General features: G+C 41.6%; 3 protein-coding genes across 5 annotated transcripts; all 3 read right to left on the bottom strand.

The window, feature by feature from the left end:
* Nucleotides 1–5,066: 5,066 nt before the first annotated feature.
* Nucleotides 5,067–7,629, bottom strand: LOC110978739 (lectin BRA-3-like). The gene has a single exon (XM_022233975.2). The coding sequence runs from the start codon at nt 7,249–7,251 to the stop codon at nt 6,469–6,471; it is 783 nt and encodes a 260-aa protein (XP_022089667.2). The 5' UTR covers nt 7,252–7,629; the 3' UTR covers nt 5,067–6,468.
* A 3,064-nt stretch (nt 7,630–10,693) lies between these two features.
* On the bottom strand, nt 10,694–14,780 carry LOC147796223 (uncharacterized). Its single transcript, XM_087148870.1, has one exon. The coding sequence runs from the start codon at nt 13,825–13,827 to the stop codon at nt 12,940–12,942; it is 888 nt and encodes a 295-aa protein (XP_087004996.1). The 5' UTR covers nt 13,828–14,780; the 3' UTR covers nt 10,694–12,939.
* A 128-nt stretch (nt 14,781–14,908) lies between these two features.
* LOC110978815 (ectonucleotide pyrophosphatase/phosphodiesterase family member 7-like) lies at nt 14,909–23,497 on the bottom strand. 3 transcript variants are annotated; one of them, XM_022234100.2, is made up of 6 exons: nt 22,214–23,490; nt 20,130–20,289; nt 18,732–19,348; nt 17,420–17,560; nt 16,212–16,343; nt 14,909–15,679 (listed from the first exon to the last, which is right to left on the bottom strand). In XM_022234100.2, exons 1-6 carry the CDS (start codon nt 22,277–22,279, stop codon nt 15,482–15,484), a joined length of 1,314 nt encoding a protein of 437 aa, XP_022089792.2. In that variant the 5' UTR covers nt 22,280–23,490; the 3' UTR covers nt 14,909–15,481. The 3 variants fall into 3 exon arrangements, 2 of the variants coding, with proteins under 2 accessions (XP_022089792.2, XP_087004995.1); XR_015428299.1 differs by lacking the exon at nt 14,909–15,679 and adding an exon at nt 16,678–16,738 and having other exon boundaries at nt 16,298–16,343; nt 22,214–23,495; XM_087148869.1 differs by lacking the exon at nt 16,212–16,343 and having other exon boundaries at nt 22,214–23,497.
* Nucleotides 23,498–27,238: the final 3,741 nt, after the last annotated feature.

Raw genomic sequence — 27,238 nt, 5'->3', positions numbered from 1 at the left:
TATATCAACCAGGATTCACCCCTACTTAGAGATCTAGTGGCGAAATTGAAAGTGTTGTTTATTTCAAAACAGTACAGTTATCTTCCACAGAATTCTGTCACAAAAAAAGAAGCAAGTTTGTCTGATTGAGCTTGGTTACTGTTACATAAGACATAAGAGAGAAGACAAGGTACCATAGCTTTTTACCGTAAAAAGTTGATGATATTAAAATAAAATAGCTGACTACTGCACCGACCGGGATTCGAACTAAGCCCTCATGCATAGCAAGACATTATCCACTACTCAGCAATATTTTACAAGGTGGAATCCAGCTTTTATTTATGGTACAATTATATTTTTTGGCCCTGCAATGTTTTAGAAGCAGCTTTCGATTTCTTTCTATCCATCTGAGTATTCTCATGGAGAATCTGCCACAAAAGAATATCAAATGCTGCGAAGGATGAATCCACTTGACAAAGAGGTGTGTCTTACAACCAGTCGCGGTCAAGCATTTGAGACGAAGCCCTAAGATGTCTTGAAAAGAGTATGGAACTGGGCTGAGAAAAATCCCCCAAATGGACGATTCGTATGCATGCATCACTAATCCAACTGTGTGTCGGGGTGCTTATAGTATTGTGCTACGTTGACGGCGCCCTCTGTAGATTAATAAGAGCAATTTCCTGTAATTGTATGGAAGGAAATAATACATTTGATCTATCGTTTCTTAGTTGGACCGTTGGGAAGTGCAACCAATGAACAGAAGAAGAAATCTTGCTATCGGATAGCTATATCTTTATATGATCTAAAAGTAATAAACAAACATGCAGAGCAACTATCAGTGTTCACGATTAACTAATCTGAGTGGCATAATTAGTAAATGCAACTTGCTGAAAACTATCTGAAAGATTCCGAAACTTAGCTTACAAATATCTCCTTAAATTCTCGGACTGGTAATTTCTGGTCCAAAATTGTATCTCATAAATCTTGGTTTTCTAGGCAAACATCAACAGGAAGATAAATAATATCTTAAGCATCTCTTCAAATGCAATTCTCAGTCCAGATTAACTGGAAGGCTGTAGTCCTGGAAATCATAAATGAACATGGAAATTCCCTTAAATTCAGATAAAATTGAGGTAGTAAATTGTCTCCTTAAATGAGTTACTTTCTCGAACTGTTCCAACGATAAGTAAATCTCTGCTCTCAGAACTCATCCTGGTGTCATAGTTCTCAAGAAACTGCTAAATCAATTGTATATAACGTCTAACTTTAGGCTTTGACTACTGTATCATGTATGTGCTTTATAAAATACAAGGCAAACTTACTACATGTACATGTGCATTGTAGCATAATAAACATGTGGAAGCACATTGGTTTTAACAGCATGAAAATAACTTCACTTTCATTGAGAATGCTGATAAATTGATCACTTGCTTCTTTGGCAAGACTTTTCTGTCATTACTGTAAGTGTAACTAATGTGTGCTTGGACAGGAAAGCTGTAAAATCTGGGTTTTGTTCAACGGAAACCTGCCACTGTAAAAACATAAGCAAATATTGTATTGAACATGTGAGGTGTCAAGTGTCCAAATATAGAGGGCGCACTTCAAAGTTACTGTCCTGTCCAAGTCCCTGCAACATTAGTAATTACATAAAAACGAATTCACTCCAAATTAAGTGCCCCGACTGGACCCCAAGTTCAGTTGCTTCATTTTTTTAAATACTTCACTTATGGGGATTATGTAACAACTCTTTATTTGATCGTAAAATCTTTTTCATAATTCCAGCTAATCTGATAACTTGGATGACCCTAATCTTATGCAGGCCCCTATCCACTTCATCTGACCACACCCTTTCTTGTGTTCCCGTGCATTATGTTTACAGTAAAAAACTTTGAAGCTTTAGTAACTATCAAAGAAAGAAATGAAAAAAATCTAACTTCATGTTCCTTAACTACTTATTTAACTGAGTATTTTAATCGGAAACAGAAACTGACGTATTACAACGAGAAACAGAGTACGTATCCCCAACGCTGAAAACCAAAGCAGCGTGCTTGGAATACCCTGACATCATCGCACATCCACTTGATTTTCAGTTTATATCAAAATATTAGGTTAGATCACGAAATTTAAACTAAATATTGCTATTGGAAAAATGGAAATGAAACTTTAAACGGAAACTCAAGCATAAAGGGGTGTGACTTTTTGGCCCCCTGAAAACCGGGGAGGGAGGCAGGATTTTTACCCCATGATCCAAGATATTTAACAAGAGACGTTTTTCCTTCGATGTGAAATGGAATTAACACATTTGAACACACTCTTTTTAAAGTTTCAGTATAAACCAACGAGGTGTCGTGTAACTGTTAATATGGTTCTCAACCTCATTATTGTGACTTTTCGTGAAAAAAATTCCTTTTTTGTCAACGAGGATAGTATTTTGTTGCCCACGCAGTCTTCAAAATGGATCTTTCACGTTTATGAAAAATGGCTTTGGTGAGAGTTTTGACCGAATTTATTAAGATGAACCAAAGGTTTGACCGAAGACAAATGCATAGTTTGTACTGAATTCCGATGATTCGAGACCCATTTTTGCTATTGAAGAGAATCTTTGGTGTGTTCGAAAGTAACAACACTGAAGGGGTGTCTGTGAAAATGAATAGAAAAAGAAGTATAATAAATACCAACTTCTTCTTTTTGGAAATGGTCCTATACCGATTCAAAGTGTCTGGCCTCATATCCCTCCCTGAAGCTGGGTCCATAGGCAATTGTAAAGATAACTCTAACTGATTCTCCAGGCTTTAAGCCTATATATTTGAAATCCTTTTGTAAGAGTACAAAAAGTTTTTAGCAGGTGTGACTGTGGACTGGGTTGCTTACCCAGGAGCACAGAACCTCTCTGTATGGTCTTGTCGCATTGGATGTAACGAAAGCTTCAGCTTCTAGCTCTACTCCCTGTGAACCCTTACGGTTGTGAGTGAACCATTAGATTTCATTGGCAGATATTCAGTTAACCCTCGTGTAATGATATAGATACAAACAGATGATTGAATTTAAAAAAGTCAATACGGGCGATTCACAAGACAACCTTTCCAAGACTCTCAAACTCCAGTCGATGCAAACCTCTGGGTGGATACATAAACCCACAATGGTTCAGAACTTTTTCTTGTCTTCGGCGCTTGTTCTGTTGTACAGCTGGCACAGTTTCTTCCCTTGTCCGTTTTTCTTGATGTTGAATGATGTTGAATCCTCATCGCAGGCTGAGCCACAGGCGGTGACGCTGTTGGTGCTAAACTCCCGGACGACGTGGTCGAGGAGGCAGGTTGAGTTGAGAGTGCGGTCGTGGGTGTTGGTAGAGAAGCAGTAGTGACGAGGTTGGGTTGGGTTGAGGAGTGCAGGCAGCCTGACAAATACAGAAGACATCATGGAATTCACTACAGCGGCCATCATCCACCCTGTCATCATATCTTGCAGCTATTGCAGCGCAGTCTTGATTCTCTCCCTTATTATCAGGCTGCCCAGGCCGCAATCCCATGAACGGCTTGCTTCCTTCCTTGCAGTCACACGTCCAGTTTCCTTCGACTTCAGTGTCGTCGCAAGCAATCCAGGTGAAGTAGTTGTCGTACGTCTGTCATGCTAAATCTGCCATGAACTTCATTTCTGCATCCGAGCAACGGACAGCCATCTTGCCTCCCATGTTTTAGCAAGACAACTTGGTGCTCTGCCAGCTAGATTTGAAATTAGTAAGCCCATAGCACGATATTTGCTGCAATTTCCACCCTGACGGGCAGGAACAGTCCTTGGTAGGGAGAGAGGAGCATAGGTCTGACCCCTATGCAATCCTAATCGCGGCAGTGATTACTACAATACCAACAATTTATAACACGTATATGATGACTCTTTTAGCATAATAGAATGATGCACCAGCTAAGCTGGGGTGTTTCGTTTGAAGTGTGGCTATCCAATGACGCAAAAAGGACACTGTGAAACAGGCTTTTGACAGGACGCGTTTTGTGCTGATTTGTATGCATTTGCTATTGACTCTAAGTGTTGGATACAGAGAAAAAGATAAATGGCAGCAATAAAACGTAGCTCTCGAAAAACGAGAACAATGGTATTGCTCTTTAATGGAAAGTGACTATCCTTGGAGATGGCCGTTTTTGTTGCGATTTATATCAGTGATTATGTGCGTAATACATTAGATATTAATCTTACAGACAATGGCTCGTTTTGAAGCTGTATTTGCTGTTTTGCTTCAGTAGTAAATAAAATCTCGGAAATTAAATGACCCCTTACATTTGCAATTAATTCCTGGTTTGTAAACCTAGAAGCAGCCAAGGACAGAATTGTGTGCTCAGCCTCATTACAATTTGCGTCTGAATTGACTCAACTTGTCGAGTGGGAATTTCAGCAATTTCTCCAAAAATGTGATCATTTGACGGAAATCTAAGAAATCCATCTCAATAAGTTGTAGCCAAAGAGGAGTGAATAGAAAAAGCAAACAATCATACCAGGCGCTTTTAAATTTTTTTTTCTGGTGGTTTCCCTCGGGTGTTCCTTCCCAATAAATCTTGTATGATGACAACAGAGTTGCGCCAATATGCCCAAGACAAGAATCAAGGAAAGAAAAACACATTGGTGACTGAGCTCGATACACTACGAAAAATATTTCATGCAGCCCGTCAATATGCAGGTGTGGCAAACACAGTGGGGACCTCTGCACAAAAGAAGTCCACATAATGCGGGGAAAGCGTTGTGTGGACTCGCACACGTCCACACAATGCTTTTCCCTCTCTGAAAAACAGTTTCCGAGGCATTTTGGGGTCAAGGTTATACGTCGCAAAATGAAGAGGAACAGTGTAGGAAACCATCATCAAAAATTCAGCTCGGAGTTATCCTAGTAGGAGAAAAAGGAGCATTTCCTCAAGTGTCAACCATACGAGGAATGTCCACACTTTGTATGTAAAACAGGTAGGTGCGTGTACGTGAGGGTATTATGGAACAACGCTATATTAATTACAGGATCTCCTGTTTAGTTGAAGAGAAGTCCATCATCTTGGAACCTGTCATGACCGTTCACAGGCCCTTATTATAAGTTTCCCGACCACGCCCTTTCTCAGTCTTACGGATCAAGTTATTTGAAAGTTCAATATCAAGTTAGAATGACATTCACAGTAACAGAACCAGGTGTTTGAAACTTCAAGTTCTCTAACTACAATTATAAATTTTATTCGAAAACACAGACTATTTTTTAAAGAGTAAAGATCTTCCCCATTGGAATCCAAGGCGGAATACTTCGAATAAAAATGCTTCACAGTACATCCACACAAATGGAAAATTTCAAGTACATTTCAGCTTGTTCTACACAGTTTAAAGCAGAAGGGTTTCACACCAAAGATTGCAGTCTGTATAATGGCAATTGAAACTCTATCAGAGATGTTTGATAGGGTGATATTTGTTACAGGTACACTGTTGAGGTTTCAGTGCAATACAACGAGGTGTGGTATAACGGCTAACTATGATTCTTAGTCTATTTATAGTTCAACAACAACAACAACAACAACAACAACAACAACAACAACAACAACAACAACAAAAACAACAACAACAACAACAACAACAACAACAACAAAAACACCAACAAAAACAAAAAAAACAACAACAACAACAACAAAAACAACAACAACAACAACAACAACAACAACAACAACAACAACAACAACAACAACAACAACAACAACAACAACAACAACAACAACAACAACAGCAACAACTCAACAACAACAGCAAAGACACAACAGCAACAGCACAGCAGCAGCAACACGGCAACAACAAGAAGAACGTTTCTTAACCCTCTATAACAACAACAGCAACAACACACCCTGAACAACACGTACATGGGCAATCAGCACGATTCTCATAAACAGCGCGGCAAGATATCAGAGACCCTCTGTCGGGTAAACCCCGTCTATGATCCAATTGACTGCATTTGATAGGTGAACGCCTACTATTTTAGGATGTAATTGTGAAGCTGCTCCAGTGACAGGCAAATAAACGGAGTGGTGCAGGACTGACCATCGTTAGTTTACAGAGCCTATAGATAATTTCGACTTCGTCTTTAAACGGGGTACATTTGCATCAAGATTTTTATAGAAAGCAAAAGTGTGTGTGTCACACATCAAAATAATCGAAAATGGCAATATTTCCCAAGTCTTAAATACTATATGATCTCAAAAGACACAAATACCAATTTGACCATTGTTTCTGTTTCACTGAAGACCTTTCTTTTCTGTTAAAATACTAGCCAAATTGTTTTACCATGACTGTTCCAGCGCTCTCAGTCCTATTTTCTACAGCAAAATGTATATACTAAAATTAACTTCACCAAATTTCCAAATAATGGTCCAAATTTTGTCGTCGCAACCACCACATCCAAATTGTTTTCCAACATAGAAATCATGATCATGAATGTAAACTTATTCTTCAAGATTTTCAAAATCAGCCGATACATTCCTCCAAGTACATGCAGAAATAACTGGTGTTTTGAAACTTGTCCTTGTCGTCCAAGCGCGTGCTGTTGTTCAGCTGACAGAGCTTCCTTCCTTCGCTTTTCTTGATGTTGAAGGAGCGACATCCGGGCTCCTTGATGCAGGCCGAGCCACAGGCGGTAACCCCCTCAGTGGTAAACTCCCGGATGACGTGGTCGAAGAGGCAGGTTGCGTTGAGAAATCGGCTGGGATAGTCACTGGAGAAGCAGAAGTGACGCAGTTGGGTTGACCTAGGAGAGCAGACAGCATGACGAACACAAACGGCTTCATAGTTTTTAATACACTCATCGTCATCCATAATATCATTGTGTCGTGCAGCTATTCCAGCACAATCTTGATCATTAAAATTATCTGGTTGCCCAGGTTGCCATCCCATGAACGGGTCGCCATCTCCCAGGACGTCACATGTCCAGTTTCCTTCGACTTCAATGTCATTGCAAGCAATCCAGACGTAGTAGTCACTGACCTTCTTTTTTGCCAACTCCGCCATGAAATTCATTTCCTTAAGGGAGCGAGGGGCGGCCATCTTGCCTCCTATCTCCTGGCAAGCTGACTTGCTGTCCTCCCAGGCAGCCTTTGATTCAGTGAGGCGATAGCACGCTTTCTGCCACAGTTGCCACCCTGACGGGCAGGAACAAGTCATGGTAGGTAGAGAGGGACAGAAGTTTGACCCCCATGCAGTATTGATTGCTGTACAGATGGCTACAATGCCAAAGACATTGACAAAGTACATGATGCTTTTTGGGGGCAGGTGGTAGGAAAATTCGAATAGAATTAGACGTATGGTCAGCTAAACCGGAGCTGCATGGTTGCCGTGTAGGGGGCCAGTGTTGTTAAATGAAACTGGGAATGGCGATACATTAATAACGATGCATTTTTTGCTGATTATAATAATGGACACGATAACATACAAAAGATTCTGTTGCTGATTACCAAACGAGAAGCAATAAATATGCTGTTGCTCTCAATTTTCTATACCAGCTTAGAGCCTTTTTAAAAATGCAAAAGAAACGACAATTCGTAGGACAAAGTGTCATCCTTTTCAAATAAATTCATCTCCTAAATTCAACATAACGTCCTTTGGTGGTGACGATTTTCATTGCTACTAAAGGGTGATTATATCTGAAAATTTATTAAAAATTAATCTTATAACTAATGATTCCTTTCTCAAGCCGCACTGGCGCGTTAAGGCGTCATAATTTAATTTTCTGCAAGGGAGTCTTGATGGCTACATTTGTTCGGAAGTGAATTAGTAACGGAAGGGAATAATTTGTTGTAACTGCAATCAATTACCAGTTATCTGAAAACAAGGGGAAAAACGGTAAAATTCTACATGCTCAGTGGTTCAAAATTTGGTTTCGGGCTTTTGACATATCAAAATGACAAAACAATGAAAACTAAAGCAATTTTTCTTCCGCACAATTGTAACACAAAAAAGAAAATGATGTTATCCCAGCAAGCTTGACTCAGTCGCTGCCATATTTCCAACACTTATGTTTGTAAACGTCATCATTGAGGATTCAATCTCATTGTTCTTTTTATCGCTGCAAAATATAAGTGTGCTTTTCTTTGGACGGATTGTAGGATCGAAGTGGCAGTTAGCAACAAAATACATCAAGATGGAGTGAATAAAAAAGATCACTTAAATCTAAAGCGTTTGCTTTTTTGCGGTCCACTTTTCTTGGCAAACTTGTGGATTCCGTTAACACTGGATAGAACTGCCAATAATACGGGCGATTTACAACAGTGCACCTCCAAGACTTTGCAACGCGTTGGCCAATCACGATGCGCAAAATCAGTCGACCCAACGCACGTTTGGAAAAGGTCGACAGATTTCTTCGATGATCATCGGAGTGTCTTGGTCGCTTGCGTGGGAATTGTGAAGCTTGTGACAGTCAGTGCAAAGTGGATAGCTTGTGACAGTCAGTGCAAAGTGGATAAGCTTGTGACAGCAGTGCAAAGTGGATAAGCTTGTGACAGTCAGTGCAAAGTGGATAGCTTGTGACAGTCAGTGCAAAGTGGATAAGCTTGTGACAGTCAGTGCAAAGTGGATAAGCTTGTGACAGTCAGTGCAAAGTGGATAAGCTTGTGACAGTCAGTGCAAAGTGGATAAGCTTGAGACAGTCAGTGCAAAGTGGATAAGCTTGTGACAGTCAGTGCAAAGTGGATAAGCTTGTGACAGTCAGTGCAAAGTGGATAAGCTTGTGACAGTCAGTGCAAAGTGGATAAGCTTGTGACAGTCAGTGCAAAGTGGATAAGCTTGTGACAGTCAGTGCAAAGTGGATAAGCTTGTGACAGTCAGTGCAAAGTGGATAAGCTTGTGACAGTCAGTGCAAAGTGGATAAGCTTGTGACAGTCAGTGCAAAGTGGATAAGCTTGTGACAGTCAGTGCAAAGTGGATAAGCTTGTGACAGTCCAGTGCAAAGTGGATAAGCTTGTGACAGTCAGTGCAAATGATAAGCTTGTGACAGTCAGTGCAAAGTGGATAAGCTTGTGACAGTCAGTGCAAAGTGGATAAGCTTGTGACAGTCAGTGCAAAGTGGATAAGCTTGTGACAGTCAGTGCAAAGTGGATAAGCTTGTGACCAGTCAGTGCAAAGTGGATAAGCTTGTGACAGTCAGTGCAAAGTGGATAAGCTTGTGACAGTCAGTGCAAAGTGGATAAGCTTGTGACAGTCAGTGCAAAGTGGATAAGCTTGAGACAGTCAGTGCAAAGTGGATAAGCTTGTGACAGTCAGTGCAAAGTGGTAAGCTTGTGACAGTCAGTGGCAAAGTGGATAAGCTTGTGACAGTCAGTGCAAAGTGGAATAAGCTTGTGACAGTCAGTGCAAAGTGGATAAGCTTGTGGACAGTCAGTGCAAAGTGGATAAGCTTTGTGACAGTCAGTGCAAAGTGGATAAGCTTGTGACAGTCAGTGCAAAGTGGATAAGCTTGTGACAGTCAGTGCAAAGTGGATAAGCTTGTGGACAGTCAGTGCAAAGTGGATAAGCTTGTGACAGTCAGTGCAAAGTGGGATAAGCTTGTGACAGTCAGTGCAAAGTGGATAAGCTTGTGACAGTCAGTGCAAAGTGGATAAGCTTGTGACAGTCAGTGCAAAGTGGATAAGCTTGTGACAGTCAGTGCAAAGTGGATAAGCTTGTGACAGTCAGTGCAAAGTGGATAAGCTTGTGACAGTCAGTGCAAAGTGGATAAGCTTGTGACAGTCAGTGCAAAGTGGATAAGCTTGTGACAGTCAGTGCAAAGTGGATAAGCTTGTGACAGTCAGTGCAAAGTGGATAAGCTTGTGACCAGTCCAGTGCAAAGGTGGATAAGCTTGTGACAGTCAGTGCAAAGTGGATAAGCTTGTGACAGTCAGTGCAAAGTGGATAAGCTTGTGACAGTCAGTGCAAAGTGGATAAGCTTGTGACAGTCAGTGCAAAGTGGATAAGCTTGTGACAGTCAGTGCAAAGTGGATAAGCTTGTGACAGTCAGTGCAAAGTGGATAAGCTTGTGACAGTCAGTGCAAAGTGGATAAGCTTGTGACAGTCAGTGCAAAGTGGATAAGCTTGTGACAGTCAGTGCAAAGTGGATAAGCTTGTGACAGTCAGTGCAAAGTGGATAAGCTTGTGACAGTCAGTGCAAAGTGGATAAGCTTGTGACAGTCAGTGCAAAGTGGATAAGCTTGTGACAGTCAGTGCAAAGTGGATAAGCTTGTGACAGTCAGTGCAAAGTGGATAAGCTTGTGACAGTCAGTGCAAAGTGGATAAGCTTGTGACAGTCAGTGCAAAGTGGATAAGCTTGTGACAGTCAGTGCAAAGTGGATAAGCTTGTGACAGTCAGTGCAAAGTGGATAAGCTTGTGACAGTCAGTGCAAAGTGGATAAGCTTGTGACAGTCAGTGCAAAGTGGATAAGCTTGTGACAGTCAGTGCAAAGTGGATAAGCTTGTGACAGTCAGTGCAAAGTGGATAAGCTTGTGACAGTCAGTGCAAAGTGGATAAGCTTGTGACAGTCAGTGCAAAGTGGATAAGGAGACAGCTGAAAAAGCCGAGTTTGTGCTGATTATAATCTTGATCAGGACAACGAATAAAAGATAACGTTCCTATGGCTACGTATTGCCTGTGCTAATTCAATGTGAACATTAAATTCTAAGGGAGATGATAAATGACACGAAGCCTGCCAAACGGCAGGCATTGTCATGTGATACAACAGATATTGTTCTTTTATTCAAACTGACTCCCTTGACAGTGACTATTTGTTAACGCTAACGACAGGGTGATTAACTGTGCACAGTATCACATTTAAATTGCCACTTATGACTCCTTTCGCAGGCTAGAACTGCCCTTTATGCTTATTAAGAGATAAAAACTGAAAGACCGGCGATGATATCGAAATAAAAATTAAAAATGCTGAACAAATCAATTATTGTAGCATTTGCAAATTACACTACACCTGTACATTCAATATGGAGGGAGATGATGTGTAATTTCCAATGCGTTGGCCATGGCCCCTTGTTATGAGTTGGGCTTTTATACTTGAGACACTATGAAGGTGCCACACAAAGAAAACTACGGGAAAGGTGCAAGATTGTTGTTCTCTGTCTACAACACCGATATTTATTGATAAATATTTTGCTGGTTAGAAGGCAACAAGGTGCGGATCTATTGCTGTGTATCCAGGGTAACAAGATTAAGATTATTGACATCATTGCAAATTTGATGTTATTCCAATATCTTGAAAATAATGTCAGTTTTGATGTGAGTTTTGCCTGATCAAAAACAAAATTAAAACTCAAGTCCTGCGTTGCGATCATAAAATTACAGGATTGAAAATAAAGCTGTACGGGTCGCATTTTGTTATCAATTCAAAATTTACGATTCGGAAAATGACATTTGTTGAATTCAAAGCTAATGGGGTCCTATAAGGGCGTTTTGATCAAATTCTTCTCTTTGCAACGGCTTATTTACACCTTTCTACCGAAAGAAATTTGGTTGGGAGGGAACGACACATTTTCCCTGAAAGTTAACTTGTTTAACTTGAACCTATTCCAGCTTACTTAACCTTCAAACTAGAGCCGTGTTATTTATTAAGCTTGGGGAGGGAGGGGGTGGATTCTGCCCCTCTCAGCTGTGCTGTGCGTAATTATTTGAATCTTGCTAAGTTGGATACGAAGTTGGATGCCACTGCGAAGTTGGTTTTGTTGTTCGAGTCATTTGAAGTTCAAGACTTCATGCGTGCCAATCAGTGTGAATTGAGTAACTAACCTGTCTCGCAAAAATTTGCCCTTCCCAACAACTGTCCCTTCTATTTTCACAAATTGTGTGTCAAAATTACTGCAAAATGTTACTATAAATATTCCTTACGTCTCAGATCCTGAACATTTGCACTGCAGCGATATCAAAGAAAAATGTGAGGGAGGACAGATTCCACCCCGGTTCTTTTACAGTTAAATCCATTTGTTTGCACAGAAGAGGAATTTCCTTATTCTAATACGAGGATGGTGAGGGCCTAGGGCAACAGCACTATACCAAAGAAACTTGAATCCAATTGGTAATGGAACAAACGAGCGAATGGTTAGTTTTTCCCCGAATATGCTGCTTGACGAAAAGGTAAACATTAAAAGACAAGATGGCATCTTCCTGAATACCGATCAAGCACAAAGTGCAAGTTTTAACATCCAGTCTGTCACACACTGAGCCGATTTGGAAAAAAAACAAAACGCTTCGAAATTCTTCTCTAGAAATCTAATGCAAATTTACAAGCAGACGGCATCAGAATAAAATACCCTCGACTCGAGCATTTTTTTTAAACAGTATCAACCACCAAAAAGGTATGTCAAAACTTTATAAGTTTAGCTACGTTCCAAACTCGTGAACATGCAGTAACATTATGAATAAAATTATAAGAAATTTGATAAACAGACACGGGAAGAAGAAATATCTGCAAATTTCGTTAACAATTGAAACCAACGCTACTGTACATTTTTGCTTCCATTTCGAGTTAAGCCCTTTCTGTTTCAAATAGTTCTTATCCTTTCGCCTGAGTCTCTCTTCTCCTTTGGGACTGTAGTGAAAAACCAAGAGTCAACAAAATTATGATTAACAACCAAATCAAGATCACCCATCCGCCATCACTGTTCCCGCCTTAACGCCTCACCGAGCTAATCCCTACATCTGGATCCCTCTCTACACCATATAAGCTCCACTCCCAGTTAGAATCCTGCAGTCTCCTGAAGACGGACAGAGTACACTGTTCGAAACGTCGAGTTATTCCCCAGTTCTTCTCAGAACCACACATACTCAAAGAAGAGATAAATACATGGTGTTACCGCAATCTTTACTATAGATCTAGTTTCTTTCACCATGAAAACCTTTAAGTCTTATACAAATCAAGATTGTTTTCTGTCAGTTCAGCATTTTGACCACTTTTCCATCACTGTAAAAATCTAAGCGATGCAAATTTCCGAGTAGATACAGAAATCTCTGATGGTTTGAAACTTGTCCTTGTCCTCTGAGCTTGTGCTGTTGTTCAGCTGGCACAGTTTTTTCCCCTCTCTGCCTTTCTTGATGTTGAAGGAGCGACATCCAGGCTCCTCATTGCAGGCCGAGCCACAGGAGGAGACGCTCTCGGTGCTGAACTCCCGGACGACGTGGTCAAGGAGGCAGGTTGAGTTGAGAATGCGGCCGTGGGTGTCGGTAGAGAAGCAGTAGCGACGGGGTTGGGTTAGGCGATGAGTACAGTTAGCCTGACGAACACAAAAGGCACCATGGGATTCCCTACAACTACTGTCATCCATCTTGTTATCATGTTTTGCACCTATTGCAGCACAATCTTGAATCTCTCCAGCGTTATCCGGTTGCCCAGGTTGCCATCCCATGAACGGCTTGCTCCCTTCCTGGCCATCACATTTCCAGTTTCCTTCAACTTCAATGTCATCGCAAGCAATCCAGACGTAGTAGTCACTGACCTTCTGCCGTGCCAAATTCACCATGAACTTCATTTCTTGTTGGGAGCGAGGAGCAGCCATCTTGCCTCCCATCTCTTGACAAGCTGACTTACTGCTTTCCCAGTCAGCCTTTGATTCAGTGAGGCGATAGCAAGCTTTCCTCCACAGTTGCCACCCCGACGGACAGGAACAGTTCATGGCAGGCAGAGAGGGACAGAAGTCTGACCCCCATGCAGCATTGATGGCTGCAGTGATGGCTACAAGGCCAACAACTTTGAACACTAAGTACATGGTGACTCTCAGACAGCTAGTAGCACAGTTGTGAAGAGTATTAGACTGATGCGTTTCCATCACCTTCGTATGTGACTCTGGGAATTGGGACCCCATGACGACAAATAAAACACGAAGTCTCAAAATCAGCGATAAAACCAGATGACGATGTCAGCTATCGTTGCTGTTGTTTTTTGGACTTTGCACATTCGCTTTTTAAATTTTATGGTAAGGGAAAATGGCACGAGATGTCACAGAAAGCAGCCATTTTCATTCGGCGAAAGGCATTGTTCATTACATTGTGTTTGACTTTTCCGACGTGGCAATTGTACCACGGATGAGCTGCTTCATTAATGAGCAGTGCGTAACGGCCCACTGCTTATACATAAGAGAAACTGAAAGATACTGAAAGATCGCTAATGAAATTGTGAGACCAACTGCTACATTCACCGATAATAGACCGACCAGTCCGAAGCAGTTGGGCAGAAATTATGGTTGACAATCGCATTTCTTTGTTGTCTTTGTGGTAGCGAACAATTAGTAATTGTTGGCGATATCAAGGGCGATGATTGCTGGAAGTCATGCATCAATTAAGCTTTCATGAGTTTGGCAACATGACCATTCAACTGTAAAACTGAGAAGAGATAATATATCTACCAATGGAAATAATTCTGTGGAGAGAAACACAGAAAAATACGAAAGCCCCGTAGTGCGGTCAAGCACATATTTTCATCAAGTATATTTTTCAAAGTTTGTTTTTATGAAGTATACATTTTCCAAGTTCTTTTCTACGAGATACATTTTACCAAGTTAATTTGCTCGAGTTCATTCCCGTAAGATCCCATAATAGAAACGTTTCTGTTTTGGGAAGTTAATCATTTTACGCGATGTATTTTTTCCAAGTTGTTTTTCGGAGATTTTTTTCAAGTTCGTTTTAATGAGTTATATATACAGTATATTTGACTAAACATTTACCAATTGTCAACGTTTGGTTATTGACGGTATCAAAACGCAGAATTTATGTTTAATTTCATTGTTCCTTTTATTTCTTTGAACCATAACACATGGATCTCGGATGACTTGATCCAGGAGGCAGATTGAGTTGAGAATGCGGCCATGGGTGTCGGTAGAGAAGCAGTAGCGACGGGGTCGGGTTGGGCGTTGAGTACAGTTAGCCTGACGAACACAAAAGACACCATTAAAGGGATCAAAACGCAGGAATTATTTAGGTTTAATTTCATAGTTCCTTTCATTTCTTTGAACCATAACATATGCAGGTACGGAGTCTCATCTGAGACATTATTAAACATGCCAAGTCTAATAGGGGGTCTTCCATTACATTGATATTAATTCTACAGCATGCAGTTGGAATATCAAATGACTATGGCTATGAGTGCCAGTCTGGTATTTTGCATTTTGTATGTATTATGTATTTTGCATTTTACTAGCAAATGTATAGTACTTTTACCAAGAGTGCATACTTTCAACCACACAAAACACAAATTTGTCATTAAATATGTGACCACGATGACGCTGTGACTTGTCATTTGAAGTCACCCTCACAGCTGGCAGTAAGCAGTTTTACTGATCTGTGACTGTAGATCCGTAATAAATCTCACAAATAACGGTGATTTTGACCATTACAAGCATACCAAGAAAAATATTGTTTGAAAGTTTTAAATAGAATGTAATGTGTTTGTGAAGTAATAATTTTGACAAACACCTCAAATACATGATGTAGTAGACACGTAATAAGTGGTCATGATTTTATTTAGCTTTTGGTGGAGGCACTTAGAGCAACTGTTAAAAGAATCAAGGTGGTGTGACTGCAGAGGGCGCTAACTCCACATCCGGGCGGTGACGTAGGTGGATGCTCAGATACCAGCATGTCTTTGTAATTATCTCGGGATCCATTGTTGGGAGCTGGCACGATGTCAAGCAGTTCGCACATCAGGGGATAAATGTTGACCTGTTTGAATTCATTAAAAAAATCATCGATTCAATCATCAAATTCATCAACAATGTGTTAAGAACTTTGCTCAATGTGACCTGCCTGCCATGGCGCTATTGTAAAGAAAAATGCAAAAGCACCATAGCGTGCCTTTTTAATTAATTTGTTGATGACTTTAAATGTTTTAAATTATGGCTTTCGTTGGCTCCTTTTAATCATCTGACTTAGCAGGAGTAAATCGAACCTGAAAAAGAGGATCGTTACTCAAGGAAAGCCTGAAGTTTAAGTTAGGCACGTCTTGGGGAAGTCGTTTGCTTTTAAGAAAAATAGCTTAAGAAGCGAGTTGTGGCGGAGTTTATTATGGTTAAAAGGGAACGTCCAAAGACGAACGCATGACTGTTTGCACTAAATTCCTACTCTTCGAGACTCTTCGTTGCTATTGAAAAGAATCTTTGATGTGCTCGAAAGTAACAAGACAGAAAAGGGTGTCTGTGAAATAAATAGAACAAGAAGAAAACGTCAAAGTCTTCTTTGAGGGAGATAGTCCTACCGATTCAAAGTGTCTGGCGCGATACCCCTTCCTGAAGCTGGGTCCCTGGGCGTAGAAAGATGATTTCATGGTCATGTCCCGATTGTCGTAACCATGGCCGGCTTTATCGGTAACTTCCGATTGATTAACTTGCTTTAATCAATAAGACATAAAAGAGATAACCTAATCGTTTTTGATGAATGCTTGGGCGCAGACCCTGTTGGGGGTATTTATCCCACCACATTTTGGCAGAGAGATAGGCTATTGAACCCCCCTGAAAAAAAAACTCAAGGAAGAGAGTAAGGAAATTTTCAGGACTTCCCAATAAACAAGTGTATTTAAATTGCACTCAAAAGTGGGAAAACCTTCAAAGAGCCGTAAATAAGTCGTTCTGATGTAAGGCAGCTTTGCAGGTGTGTAATAGACCTCTTCATTTTGTTAAAACACACTGTTCAGTGTATACTGTACGTTCGTGTACAATGCTTACCATTGAACTTGGTTGTTTGGTCATAGCTTGGAGTACTACCGAAAGAAATGGTGTCCAATTACTGTGTTTGGGGTTGTCCAAGACAAAGTTTCCAAAAAGAAAGAGATCTGGTTATTCAGATTTACCAGATGCAGAAAGCAGCGAATCGAATGGGTACAGTACCCGTACATATGCATTGACCCATGGAGGCAGATTGAACACTGGTAGGCTAGACGATGTTGCTATACCCCATGGGTGCGTTCGCACGGTTGCTCCTGTTATTACAGCAGGGATGTGTGCACCTTACACAAAGATGCAGGAGTATACTGCCCCTCTACCGAGAGTATATACTCTCGCATGCGCACGCAAGTCCCTTTTTTTCAGTCATTAAAATTTGTGAAAGCCATCTTCAGTCCAGTTGATTTCACCGGCTTATTGGAATGATGCACATGTAGTGCTTCTGGACCCCAGACGGAATGACATTTTTCTTTTTATTTTCTGATCTTTTCATACTTTGAATTGCTGGAAATTTCTCGAATAAGTCAGTATGGTAAAATGTAAATGTTTCGGAGGCAAGTCTTCCAGGGTTGTTATTTTAATGGAGACGTTAGAGATATACCTTTAACCCAAACAGGGCTGGACAACGAGCCCCTTTGATATTGAAGGGAAAAATGGAGTCAAGGTGCTCACTTTTGAAGACAAACTTGTGTCTTTTGACGGAGGTTATTTGGTAAAAGGTCTTATGTTTCTACGCCTAAAATACCTTATACATAGTCCAGCCGATATCCATGTAGCCTATGAGTGGCAGGTTTCGTGGGTTGTCCGCGTAGTGAAACCATGGTGGAAACTCTTCCTTCTTGTACATGTTAATTGACGGGTGAGCGGATTTCAACTTACTGTACACCTGTACAGTACAAATGTGATTCATAATAAGAGTTCCAAATGCAGCGAAATGAATGGTTATTGTTGCCAGCTTTTTCGTCAAGTGTAAAGTGAAGGCTTAACAGAGAGGGCGCTCTACAGCACAAGGCTGCGTCTAATTATGTTACATGTACAAGTCTGTTCATGAGGTAGATGTATAGAAAGAAGAATATTGAAGTCTACAAGTGAATAAGAAATGTGTTACAGAAGTGCAGGGACGAGGTGACTAGAGTAGTCGACTGGTCACATAAATATATCCATTGCATGTACTTTCTTCCCTACTCTCCTACGAAGTATTCTATGTGTAAAAGAAAGCAAATCGTCGGAGAAGAGGGAAGTTGTCCCCCCGCTGAATACGCCACCGATTGTTCCCCATCATCAATGAGCTATGAACAACTCAAACCGTGCAAACTGCAAAGGGGGCCATAACGATGCATGAGGGCGCAGTCCACAAACGTGAAAAATAATCTCGCTCACTTCCATTCAGCACACAGCTTTGTTTCTTTGTTGCAGTACACGCAATCTTTACTGCGCTCTCACCAATGAATGCAGTTTATGAACATCCTGGAAACGATCAAAATTTAAACGAGTTTAAGCTAAGTTCGATTGTAGCAATATGGATGAACCATCTTTGGCCAAAGCTGTTTGAAGAGAAAGTATTGCCAACTTCAGACTATAAAACCAAAATGGTTGATGAGTGCAGTACAGCATGCGGCTATGATTGTTTGGCTATAAAAGACCTAAAATATAATGACGTAACGCAATACTTACCCTGGTGCATTGTGTGTGAAAGGTAGGGTCGACAGTCGCGCGCTAGTGCCAGATATTGTCAAAAGATTTTCAAATTGAGAAGGCCTACATTTCCCAAATGGTTCATGTTAACAACTGTGAGCTACTGTGTATATCAAACACACGACGAACGCCAGAGCTGCATTTTTAAAGCATCCAGGAGACTGCAAGTTTGTTCCGACTAAAGCCCGCGACGGCTTGCATTACTGGTGATTGTGTCCGCCATCTTTGATTTTTAAACCCACTTTTACCCACAATGCACTGCTGTAACCACTGCGTTATTTTCAAGAAGTCTATTGTCCATTTGCACTCATGCATTATTCTGGTTCCAACATTTTATACTCACATCACAGTTATGCCATTACCTGCTCCAGGGCGCCATCTACTGGCAAGATCTGAAACACAGACCCGCCGTCCGCGATGACAAAGTCTACAAGCGATTCGTCGATGTATTCGAACATTGAAAGCGCTTTGTTGTTGGAGATATTAACCATGCCATGGTCACTGGCGACGATAAAATTCAAATTTTCTCTGACGCCTGTCTCCTCCATTTTGTCCAGAATGTAGGATACCAGCTCGTTCACCTCGTCTGCCACCTTTCCCGCCTCCTCACCGATTCCAGAAGCGTGTAACATGCTGTCTAGCTTGCCAACGTACAGGAACACGACATCCAGTCCGTCTCCGTACAGCCACCCGAATACCACATCCGCTCGATCCACAAGATTGACATATTTGTGGTATGTCTCGCTGGTGTAAGGGACAAAGCGGTCCGGTAAGATGCCATCAATCTGCGTCTGTCCCCCTGGATACATGAATGAGCCCACTTTTAGACCTTGCGACTTGGCCGTGATCCAGAGGGGCTCTCCCGACCAGTTGAACCACCAGGTGGTGTTCAGCATCTCTGACCAGCTGTTAGTCCTTTCACCAGTGACCGGATCAAAAGCTATGTTGTGTACGACACCATGGTGCTCAATGTAGAGCCCTACAACAGGAAATCCGTACAAATGTCGTTAACTGGGATTTACATGTGTATGGCTTTTTGCTGCATCGAGAAACATCTACAACCCAATTGTACAGCGTAGTCCCTCTATTGTCAGGTAGAACTCCCTTGCCAACGCCAAACACTATGTTCTTGCAATAACAATTTTAACTAGGGACTCTTCTCTCCAAGAAGTGACCAAAATGGCGATGCTGAAAATCCTCGATTGCTGAACAACTTCGCAAATTCTTTTCCCCCAAAGTTAGGCGATTCGTGCAACTTGTTTGAAAGATTTTCAATCATAAATAATTTGCAAAGGACTGTATAAAATACAGCACAATATTTTCTCAGCTTTGAAAAACATTACGATACTTTCAGATTCCTATGCTGTCTAATGATGGATTTCTTTTGATCGAAACATGTTTTAAATCTCACTAAAGCTCATAATATGCCAACCTAGATGGCAACTTATAATCGTGCCTCCATCCACGAGCCTCTCTTGAGTGTAAGCTTTTACCTCTTTCATCAAAACTTGAATTTTACAGAGTATGGAAAGTCAAAAACATATACAAAACAAGCTCAAGACAATATTCCAACGTAACTTGCAACGTAAAATACAGGAGTCGACCTCACACTCTTCAGCGATCGGCTCCTAAAGGATTTGCACGGTTGTTCAATTTCATTCATCGACCCTCTGCCAACCGTGGACCATCATTTTGACAGTTGACACAGGTAGATAAAGACTTTCAAAGGCGAAAGGTCCTGATTCCTGCTTCTGACCCACCTGTAGCAATGCTGAACATACTGGGTGCCGACCGTGTAATGAAGACGCCATCAAGCCACTCTGCCCGCACCCCCTGCCGCTCCAACCTGTCAAGGGCCGGCATATCATAGCCCAGTCGATCCCACCGGAAGCCATCCACCAGTAGAAAGAGAAGCTTTTCCTACCGAGAAGACAGTTAAAGTTTCAGTAAGCGCATTGGGGATTCTTGTACTAGGGCAAGTGTCCACCCCGTGGGCAGATATTCCTACCCCAAGGAGGTTACCTGTTAAAATCTTGAAATTGACCAAAATACATTTCGCAATCCTCCTCGAGCAGAAGCACCCACTCATCGGTTGAAAAGAGCAACGTTGGTCGAAATTATTCATTTTGTTGGTAGCACGTTGATTGTAACTATTCCTTCTTTAATTATTTTCGAGCGAAAAGTTTTGGTTTACGTGCAACAACATGGCGAAGGGTACTCTTTTCTGTTGACACATGCATCTTGTCTAGAGCGTACAAATCCCTCAAAAAAAAAAAAAAAACAAAAAAAAAATAAAGCGCACGTGGCTTAACTAGCCAAGGCGCTTTCCATCAACCCCGCCTATTCAAGGGATGAGAGATGATTCGTTATTCCTATCAAATTTAAATCCTCGATAACCTCTTCACTGTTGCGGGACCATTCAATGTCCTTGAAGAACCACCGCGCTGCAGCACGATTTATTTGGTGAAAACCTTACATGCATTATACATGCACACACACTCATTATCAGTGCAAATGTGCAGTTTCGCTTCCAACCGACGTATTCGGTTATTTTTAAAGTTCAAGGCCAGACCTGTGTAAGGCCATGATGTGCATTGAGAAGTCGGTAGGAAAAAGTTCACATTTACAATTTACCTGACATGGCCCAGAGAAAAACATACACTGCACGAGAATGGTGCGTCCAATTGTCACACTGTTGGTATCGAATTGAGTATAAGATACCACTGAAAAAACCTGTACGCTCGCTCGGTGTGTGAAAAAAGTACTGCGACGAAATCGGAAAAAAGTCAAAGGGGGCATTTTTGTCCTTTGCTGTTTTGGGGTTGAATCTATGTAAACATTAGAAAATTCTACCGTGTCTGAATGTGCACTGGCAATAGGGCTTTCATGTTCAGTAGGCCTATCCGCTCCGAGCAGGAATAAAAGAGGGCGTGTTTTGAAATGAAATTGACTGTCCTTTGGTACGCACTCAACGCATAGGTGCGCGAGTTTATGCAGACGCGAGCACGCTGAGTACGCTCAACGAATTTAGTCTGGACTGTATGGTCTTCGCGTGCACCCCGAACGCGTGCAAGAACCCGGTTGGAAAACTTAGTAGCATGGAGGAATAAGACCCGTTTGTCTTTCTTTCACCGTTTTTGGAGGTTGCCGTGCACTTCAGCTCAGGGCAGACAGAGTGAATGGCCGTGTCCCAATCACTTGCCTGGGGCTGGAAATCACACGCAACTCTGTGGGAACTGGCTGTAGCCACTACCATTGACTTGTGCATAATCTTAGACCACAGCCAAAGAATTCGAATACAGCCTAAGCCGGTTTTAAACCATTAGTGTTCTTGCATTAAATAGTCAGTTTGGGCGTGAACCCAGCGAGACGCTACTGGAACATTGCAACTTAAATACATGTGTGAAGAGCACTGACATTTGAACTTCAGCGTTTACATAGAATTTGCGAGAAACAATTAATTTTATCGAGATAAGATGAAAGCTGAATGAACTTTGAAGGTCGACAGATACGTTAGCAGTCACTCCTTGATTTCAATTATGAAATTATTATGCCGTGGGACCACTGACACTCTGTATATTCGGTATTTAGACGACAGTAGTCAAACATGTTCAGGAACCATTTTTCAACGCGCTACCGTTCCTCACTACAAGCTCAACATTCATGGATGTGTAATTTTGCAAGCGCTATTGTGAGGTAAGTACTGTACATAGGTGCAGAAATACAGAGAATAATGCCCGTCGAAACGTGCCAACCGAAACGACATCGTTGTTCGACGGATAAACCTCCCCGCCGGTCCAGTGAGCAGTTACATCCCCAGCTTTGCAACAAAAAATGGAATTACCTTTGCAAGGACTGGCTGAGTGGCGAATGCCAAGCTGACGACACATATTAGAGAGACAAGGACCATAGTCAGAGGTGTTGGAGGTAACCTCTCGTTGGGTTTACATGCGTGGACAGCCAAGACCTTCCATAAAGCCACTTACCACATGTAAACGGTGAACGTTTGGCCCACAACCACTACACTGTTAAACCTAATCAGTGAACATCAGCACAGTTCCCAGTATCTATTCAACCTTTGTCCATGAACCTTTCAAGGTAAAGTTTGTCAAATCTCAAACCTCTTTATCATTTTATGTGTATATATAATTTTGAACCTAATCATATTATGTCCAACTCTACTCATGCTTACATCAAAAGAATAAATTGACTCGTGAATTCTTGTGTTCCTGCGCTACCGGTTAATTTTTGACGTGGTATCGATAACTACAATTAATTTTCGATAGAAATCTGCTTGTTCCTATTACTTGCACCCAAGGACGCCGAAACTGAGTGGTTATAACACTACCAGAAAGTACATATATGTAGACTATAGTCAAACTACTTTAGTTAGTTGGCATTCAGTTTGTTGTGTTGGAAATTATTGTAACCTCTGATAGTTACCCGAAGTCACACATAAAAAATATACCATTTGTTTCAAACCAGTTATATTTGTATCAGTCATCGATGCTGCATCATCTTCTGCAAAGGTTCTTCAGGGATCTGCATGTAAAATCTGCTCACTGTTTTATTCTCCCATCCCTGATACAGTGTCCTATATTTGCCACGCGCATCTCGCATCTCGCCTCACGGATCCCCCAGCGGATCTTAACCCGCAGACCTCGCCCCGAGAAAGGCCGTGGTATTTGCGTTTTAAGCAGGCAAGACTGTCAGTGGTTGCGGAGGTCTGACTCAATCGATTTCAAAATACATAGACTACTTTTTGCTTCCACTTGTCAAACAAAGAAGCACATATACACAAGATTCTGGGCACGTGCTTGAAAACCTTAACAAATTGACTGAGAAAAAAGAAAGTGAAGAAAGCTTGCTTGGGTCTTTCTGTTTGCCTTCTGCCTCGCTTGATCTTCATCCATGCCTTCGTTGACGTACTTGCCATCTTTTCATCCCTCATCTCCCTATGCGTTTCTTTAGCTTCAGCCAGCCAATCTTGGTAGGCGGCATTATCTTCCAAATCTGAACTGTCTTCATCCTAGGTTTCGTCATCGACTTCCTCAACAGAATGCAGGACTGTTTCACGACGAAGAGGAGCATACCTAAAAGATAACAGTCTGTAGAGACAAATTGTTCCAAAAATAATGAGTACATGTAATAACTCTGATTTAAAGTTAACAAACTTCCGGTAATCACCCTTGTAGTTATTCTTAAAATTACTAAAATGATTATTGTAAAAAATCAATGATGAACAACGGGAAATAAAACGGTACCAGTACAAACCTACCAGAAACCAATATGTGAAGTCCACCGAATTTGTTTTGTGTTATACTTATCAGTATGACTATCGAATAATAATTTTCAGGTGGGATATTGGCCGGAACTTCTACACAATATTCCACAGCACGACGAATAAATTTACCCCCTTGGCAACGTATTAAAAATCCCAACTGACGTCATGCCACCCCCAGAACTCTTAATTTTATATAATGCTGTATTTTACATTTAGGTTCCGCAATAACGAACAACAGTAACGCTCCGCTCTGACTGAATTTGTGAAACGTATACATGTACAGGGTAACGAGACGTAAAACACTCCAGTTCAAAGGATTAAAAATTCAGCTAGGGGCAATAGAGTCTTCTTCCTGTATCGATCAAATCTCGGTAGCCATAGTAAGCCAAACCCAAGACCGCTAGCATGTGGGCGCCCTCTCTTCCTTAGTGTCCAAAGGTTAAGTCAGACCAACGCTCACTTCCAACGTACACAATGTAACCATTAACACAACAGTCAGCCGACACAGCTCAGCCACTACATACAGTCCATTACCTAGGGATTATCCCTTTCATTACCCGGCGGCACGAGCTGTCTATGGGTGCACCACTAAAAATAAATTCCCATAGACAGCAGTGATAAATCCCCATACTTCAGAAATATTTTAAAAATACAACTCTCACAGGTGTTCAGGCTGCACAGAAAAATGCTGTTCCACATGTCCTCTTTCATTTTCCTTTCAATTTTCCTTTCAATTTTTAGTGGGTTGACCAATGAAGTTTTGAGAAATTTTCACCAGAAGCAGACCACCCCTAAAATGCAGAAAATGTCCCTGTCCAGAAAAGTAGCCATTTTGAAAACCCTCCCTCGGCAAAATGGCTCAAATAGTGCCACTTTCAAACCCGATTGCATCCAAATTGCTCAGAATTGGAAGCTTTGGGTCCGGCCCAGAGGTCCAGTCTCATATTTCTTCAATTCCTCAGTTCCATGTCTCTCAGGACCCTCTAATATAGAATATTTTGAGTGTATAACTTTTATTAATGAGCTCGGCGGACATATTTCTGGCCTAATTACGAGGGTGCACCCCTATTGTGTAGGGATTATCGCTTCCTACTCCTTGATTACCTTAGGATTGCCTGGTGGGCCAGTCAGTGTACCATCACACACTGTATGACTCATCCTCTTTCATCATGTTGTGCCATAAATTCATAAGCAAGGTCAAATTGTACCCAAAATTTTTACCCCATGCTATGCCTTATTCCTATTTTATCCCATACACCAGGGTTAACCTGTACCAAACTTTCTGACCTTATCCTATGCCTATCCCTTTCCAAAGGTCATTCTGTACTATAATTTTTCACCCTACACGTCATTCCTATCCATATCAATATCATTATTATATACTTATGCATATTAATGACCCTTCTCTTTTTAGGTCAAAGGTCAAATTGTGCTCAATAGGCCCCCCCCCACTACTGACGAGCTACCGACTAAAGGAGCCTTTCCATTTGCAGGTCACTACTTTATACGTAAAATGTTGCATAACCCGTCAACTTCGCTCCCAGGGCGATTTTGACCGCCGAACGTCACGAAATGGAAGGTGTTATTTAATGGAGTCGATTTTTGTGTCCGTGAAAGTGAAACGCATAAACGTATCGTGTGCGCAACGCATCCAAAGCATAAGTATGGAAAGGCCCAAATCTTTAAGGATAATACAACTTGGTGGATGGCGGCCCGGACGTGAAGCCCACATTCCGTCCATCTTCAGAGAGTGTTGACATAGAATTAAAGGGTAGACATTACAGGATCACACACGCACTCCCAGAGGCGAAGAAGTAGACATCCCTGAGAATGAAGGGGTAAAACCAACAGTCTGCATTTTCAGAATGAAGAAGGATTAGCAGCTATTAAAACCCTCCTATGCAAATAAACATTCTTGACACAGTTGTCCTATCAGTCAAAATCAGTCAAATTTGCCATATTGGGTCTGTGCACTAGGGGAAATCAAGTGGAAGGAATTTTGACTGTTTTGACGGTTAGAGTAAAACGAGGGCTTTTAATCCACGGCTGTTCAAGTTGAGGGGGCAGTAAATGACAACAGGGTGCAGTAGGGCACATGCAAATGGTAAAGGTGATGCAAGACACACCCGCGGTTATGGAGAATTTTCTATGGCCAATGTTAAATTTGATGCATATCCTTCTGCAAAATAGAAGGTCTGCCATTTTTTATCCCAATTTCAAACGAATACAGTCCTGCTGACTTTTTTCTTTAACACTCCTGTTCATGGGCAATAAAATGCTTTAATGGCAAATTATCTAAAAGCATGCAATCTGTGAGTTGTAATGACCAGCATGAACTTTTCAGTTTTTTTGGGGGGGGTGGGGGTGGAAGCGGTCATTGCATGGCTTCTAATACCTCAAATGGTGCACAAAAGTTGTCAAAACTCTGCAAAGGGAAAGTCCCTCAGCACGAAAGGTGTAGTTGTCATGACAGCCGTCCACAGACTCAAATGCATGTATAGTAGTAGACTTAATGCCAAGTTGGTTTTTGATTTGGTTTTGTTCTTCATCTGCATTATCTATGACCAAACCTATATGCATGCATTGGAACCTTTGCATGAAGACATTGGTTGCCTCATCCCCAACTCACTGATGATCGACTGTTGAAACCCAGCCAATTCTGTCGCTTATGTTATACACCAGCCCTCGCCAAGGGATTTTGAATGCAGTTCACTGACCAAACACGATAATCTAATGACCGGTCGTCAAGTTTAGCAGAGAACAAGAATCGCAGGATATGGCAGCTTACTTGCCATTACTTTTTATGCAGTGGCACAGTCAAGACAGTGGCTCAATCATGTTAGGTCGGGCAGTCGAGGCTGCGCAAAGCCTAAGCCAAAATGCCTGACCGGCTGAAGACCGAGTTTTTCTTTGAAAGGAAACTGGGAAAGGGGTGTTTCGTCGAAGTTCATCTCGGACTTGAGCAAAAAAACAAAAACAAAAACAAGATCCTTTACCCCTTGGTAGATCAACCGAAGCTGAAATAAAGGCACTTTGCCAGCTCCCAGGGCATGATCGACTACGCTCGACACATCATTCTCGATAATCATCGAATGTGCCTAGTCATGGAGTACTGTCCAGGGGCTGACCTGTGTAAGTTCTTGCTGTCACACCCCCAGAACCTGCCCGAGATCGCCAGTTTATGAAGAACATCGCGTCCGCTGTAGAATTCCTTTATGCAAACAACATCGTACACCGGGATTTGAAACCAGATAACGTTCTACTCACAGCCGATGGTACTCTGAAAATTGCCGACTTTGGCCTGGCCAAATGTGCTTCGGACTCTCAACCTGGGGGAAGTCTGTATAACTACTACACTGCATCTGCTGCTGGTCACGTGTATTTTTTGGCTCCCGAAGTAACCACTGGACATTGCACAGAGAAAACTGACGTGTTGCAAATGGGAGAGATTTTTGTCTGCATAATGGAACGAGAGTGTCCCCGGGGACAATCATGTTAGCTCCTTATTACTTCCCCAAAAGAAGCATTTTGAGGGAATTCATTGGCCTTGGACAATCCTTACATGACGGCCACCTGGAATGCTTT

This window comes from Acanthaster planci, linkage group LG18 (assembly GCF_054643075.1).
Source record: "Acanthaster planci isolate LZ-2023a linkage group LG18, COTS_SCS, whole genome shotgun sequence".
Lineage (NCBI taxonomy): Eukaryota > Metazoa > Echinodermata > Asteroidea > Valvatida > Acanthasteridae > Acanthaster > Acanthaster planci.
This window is presented reverse-complemented; position numbering and strand designations above follow the sequence as displayed.

What these genes read in the sequence shown, in the direction of transcription:
- LOC147796223 (XM_087148870.1), bottom strand. Translation starts at nt 13,827, where the DNA reads ATGGGGTCCCAATTCCCAGAGTCACATACGAAGGTGATGGAAACGCAT.
- LOC110978815 (XM_022234100.2), bottom strand. Translation starts at nt 22,279, where the DNA reads ATGGTCCTTGTCTCTCTAATATGTGTCGTCAGCTTGGCATTCGCCACT. An exon ending in CTCAGCCAGTCCTTGCAAAG is followed by an intron (nt 20,290 to 22,213) that starts GTAATTCCATTT and finishes TCTTCTCGGTAG; the next exon opens with GAAAAGCTTCTCTTTCTACT. An exon ending in TATGTTCAGCATTGCTACAG is followed by an intron (nt 19,349 to 20,129) that starts GTGGGTCAGAAG and finishes TTCCTGTTGTAG; the next exon opens with GGCTCTACATTGAGCACCAT.
- LOC110978739 (XM_022233975.2), bottom strand. Translation starts at nt 7,251, where the DNA reads ATGTACTTTGTCAATGTCTTTGGCATTGTAGCCATCTGTACAGCAATC.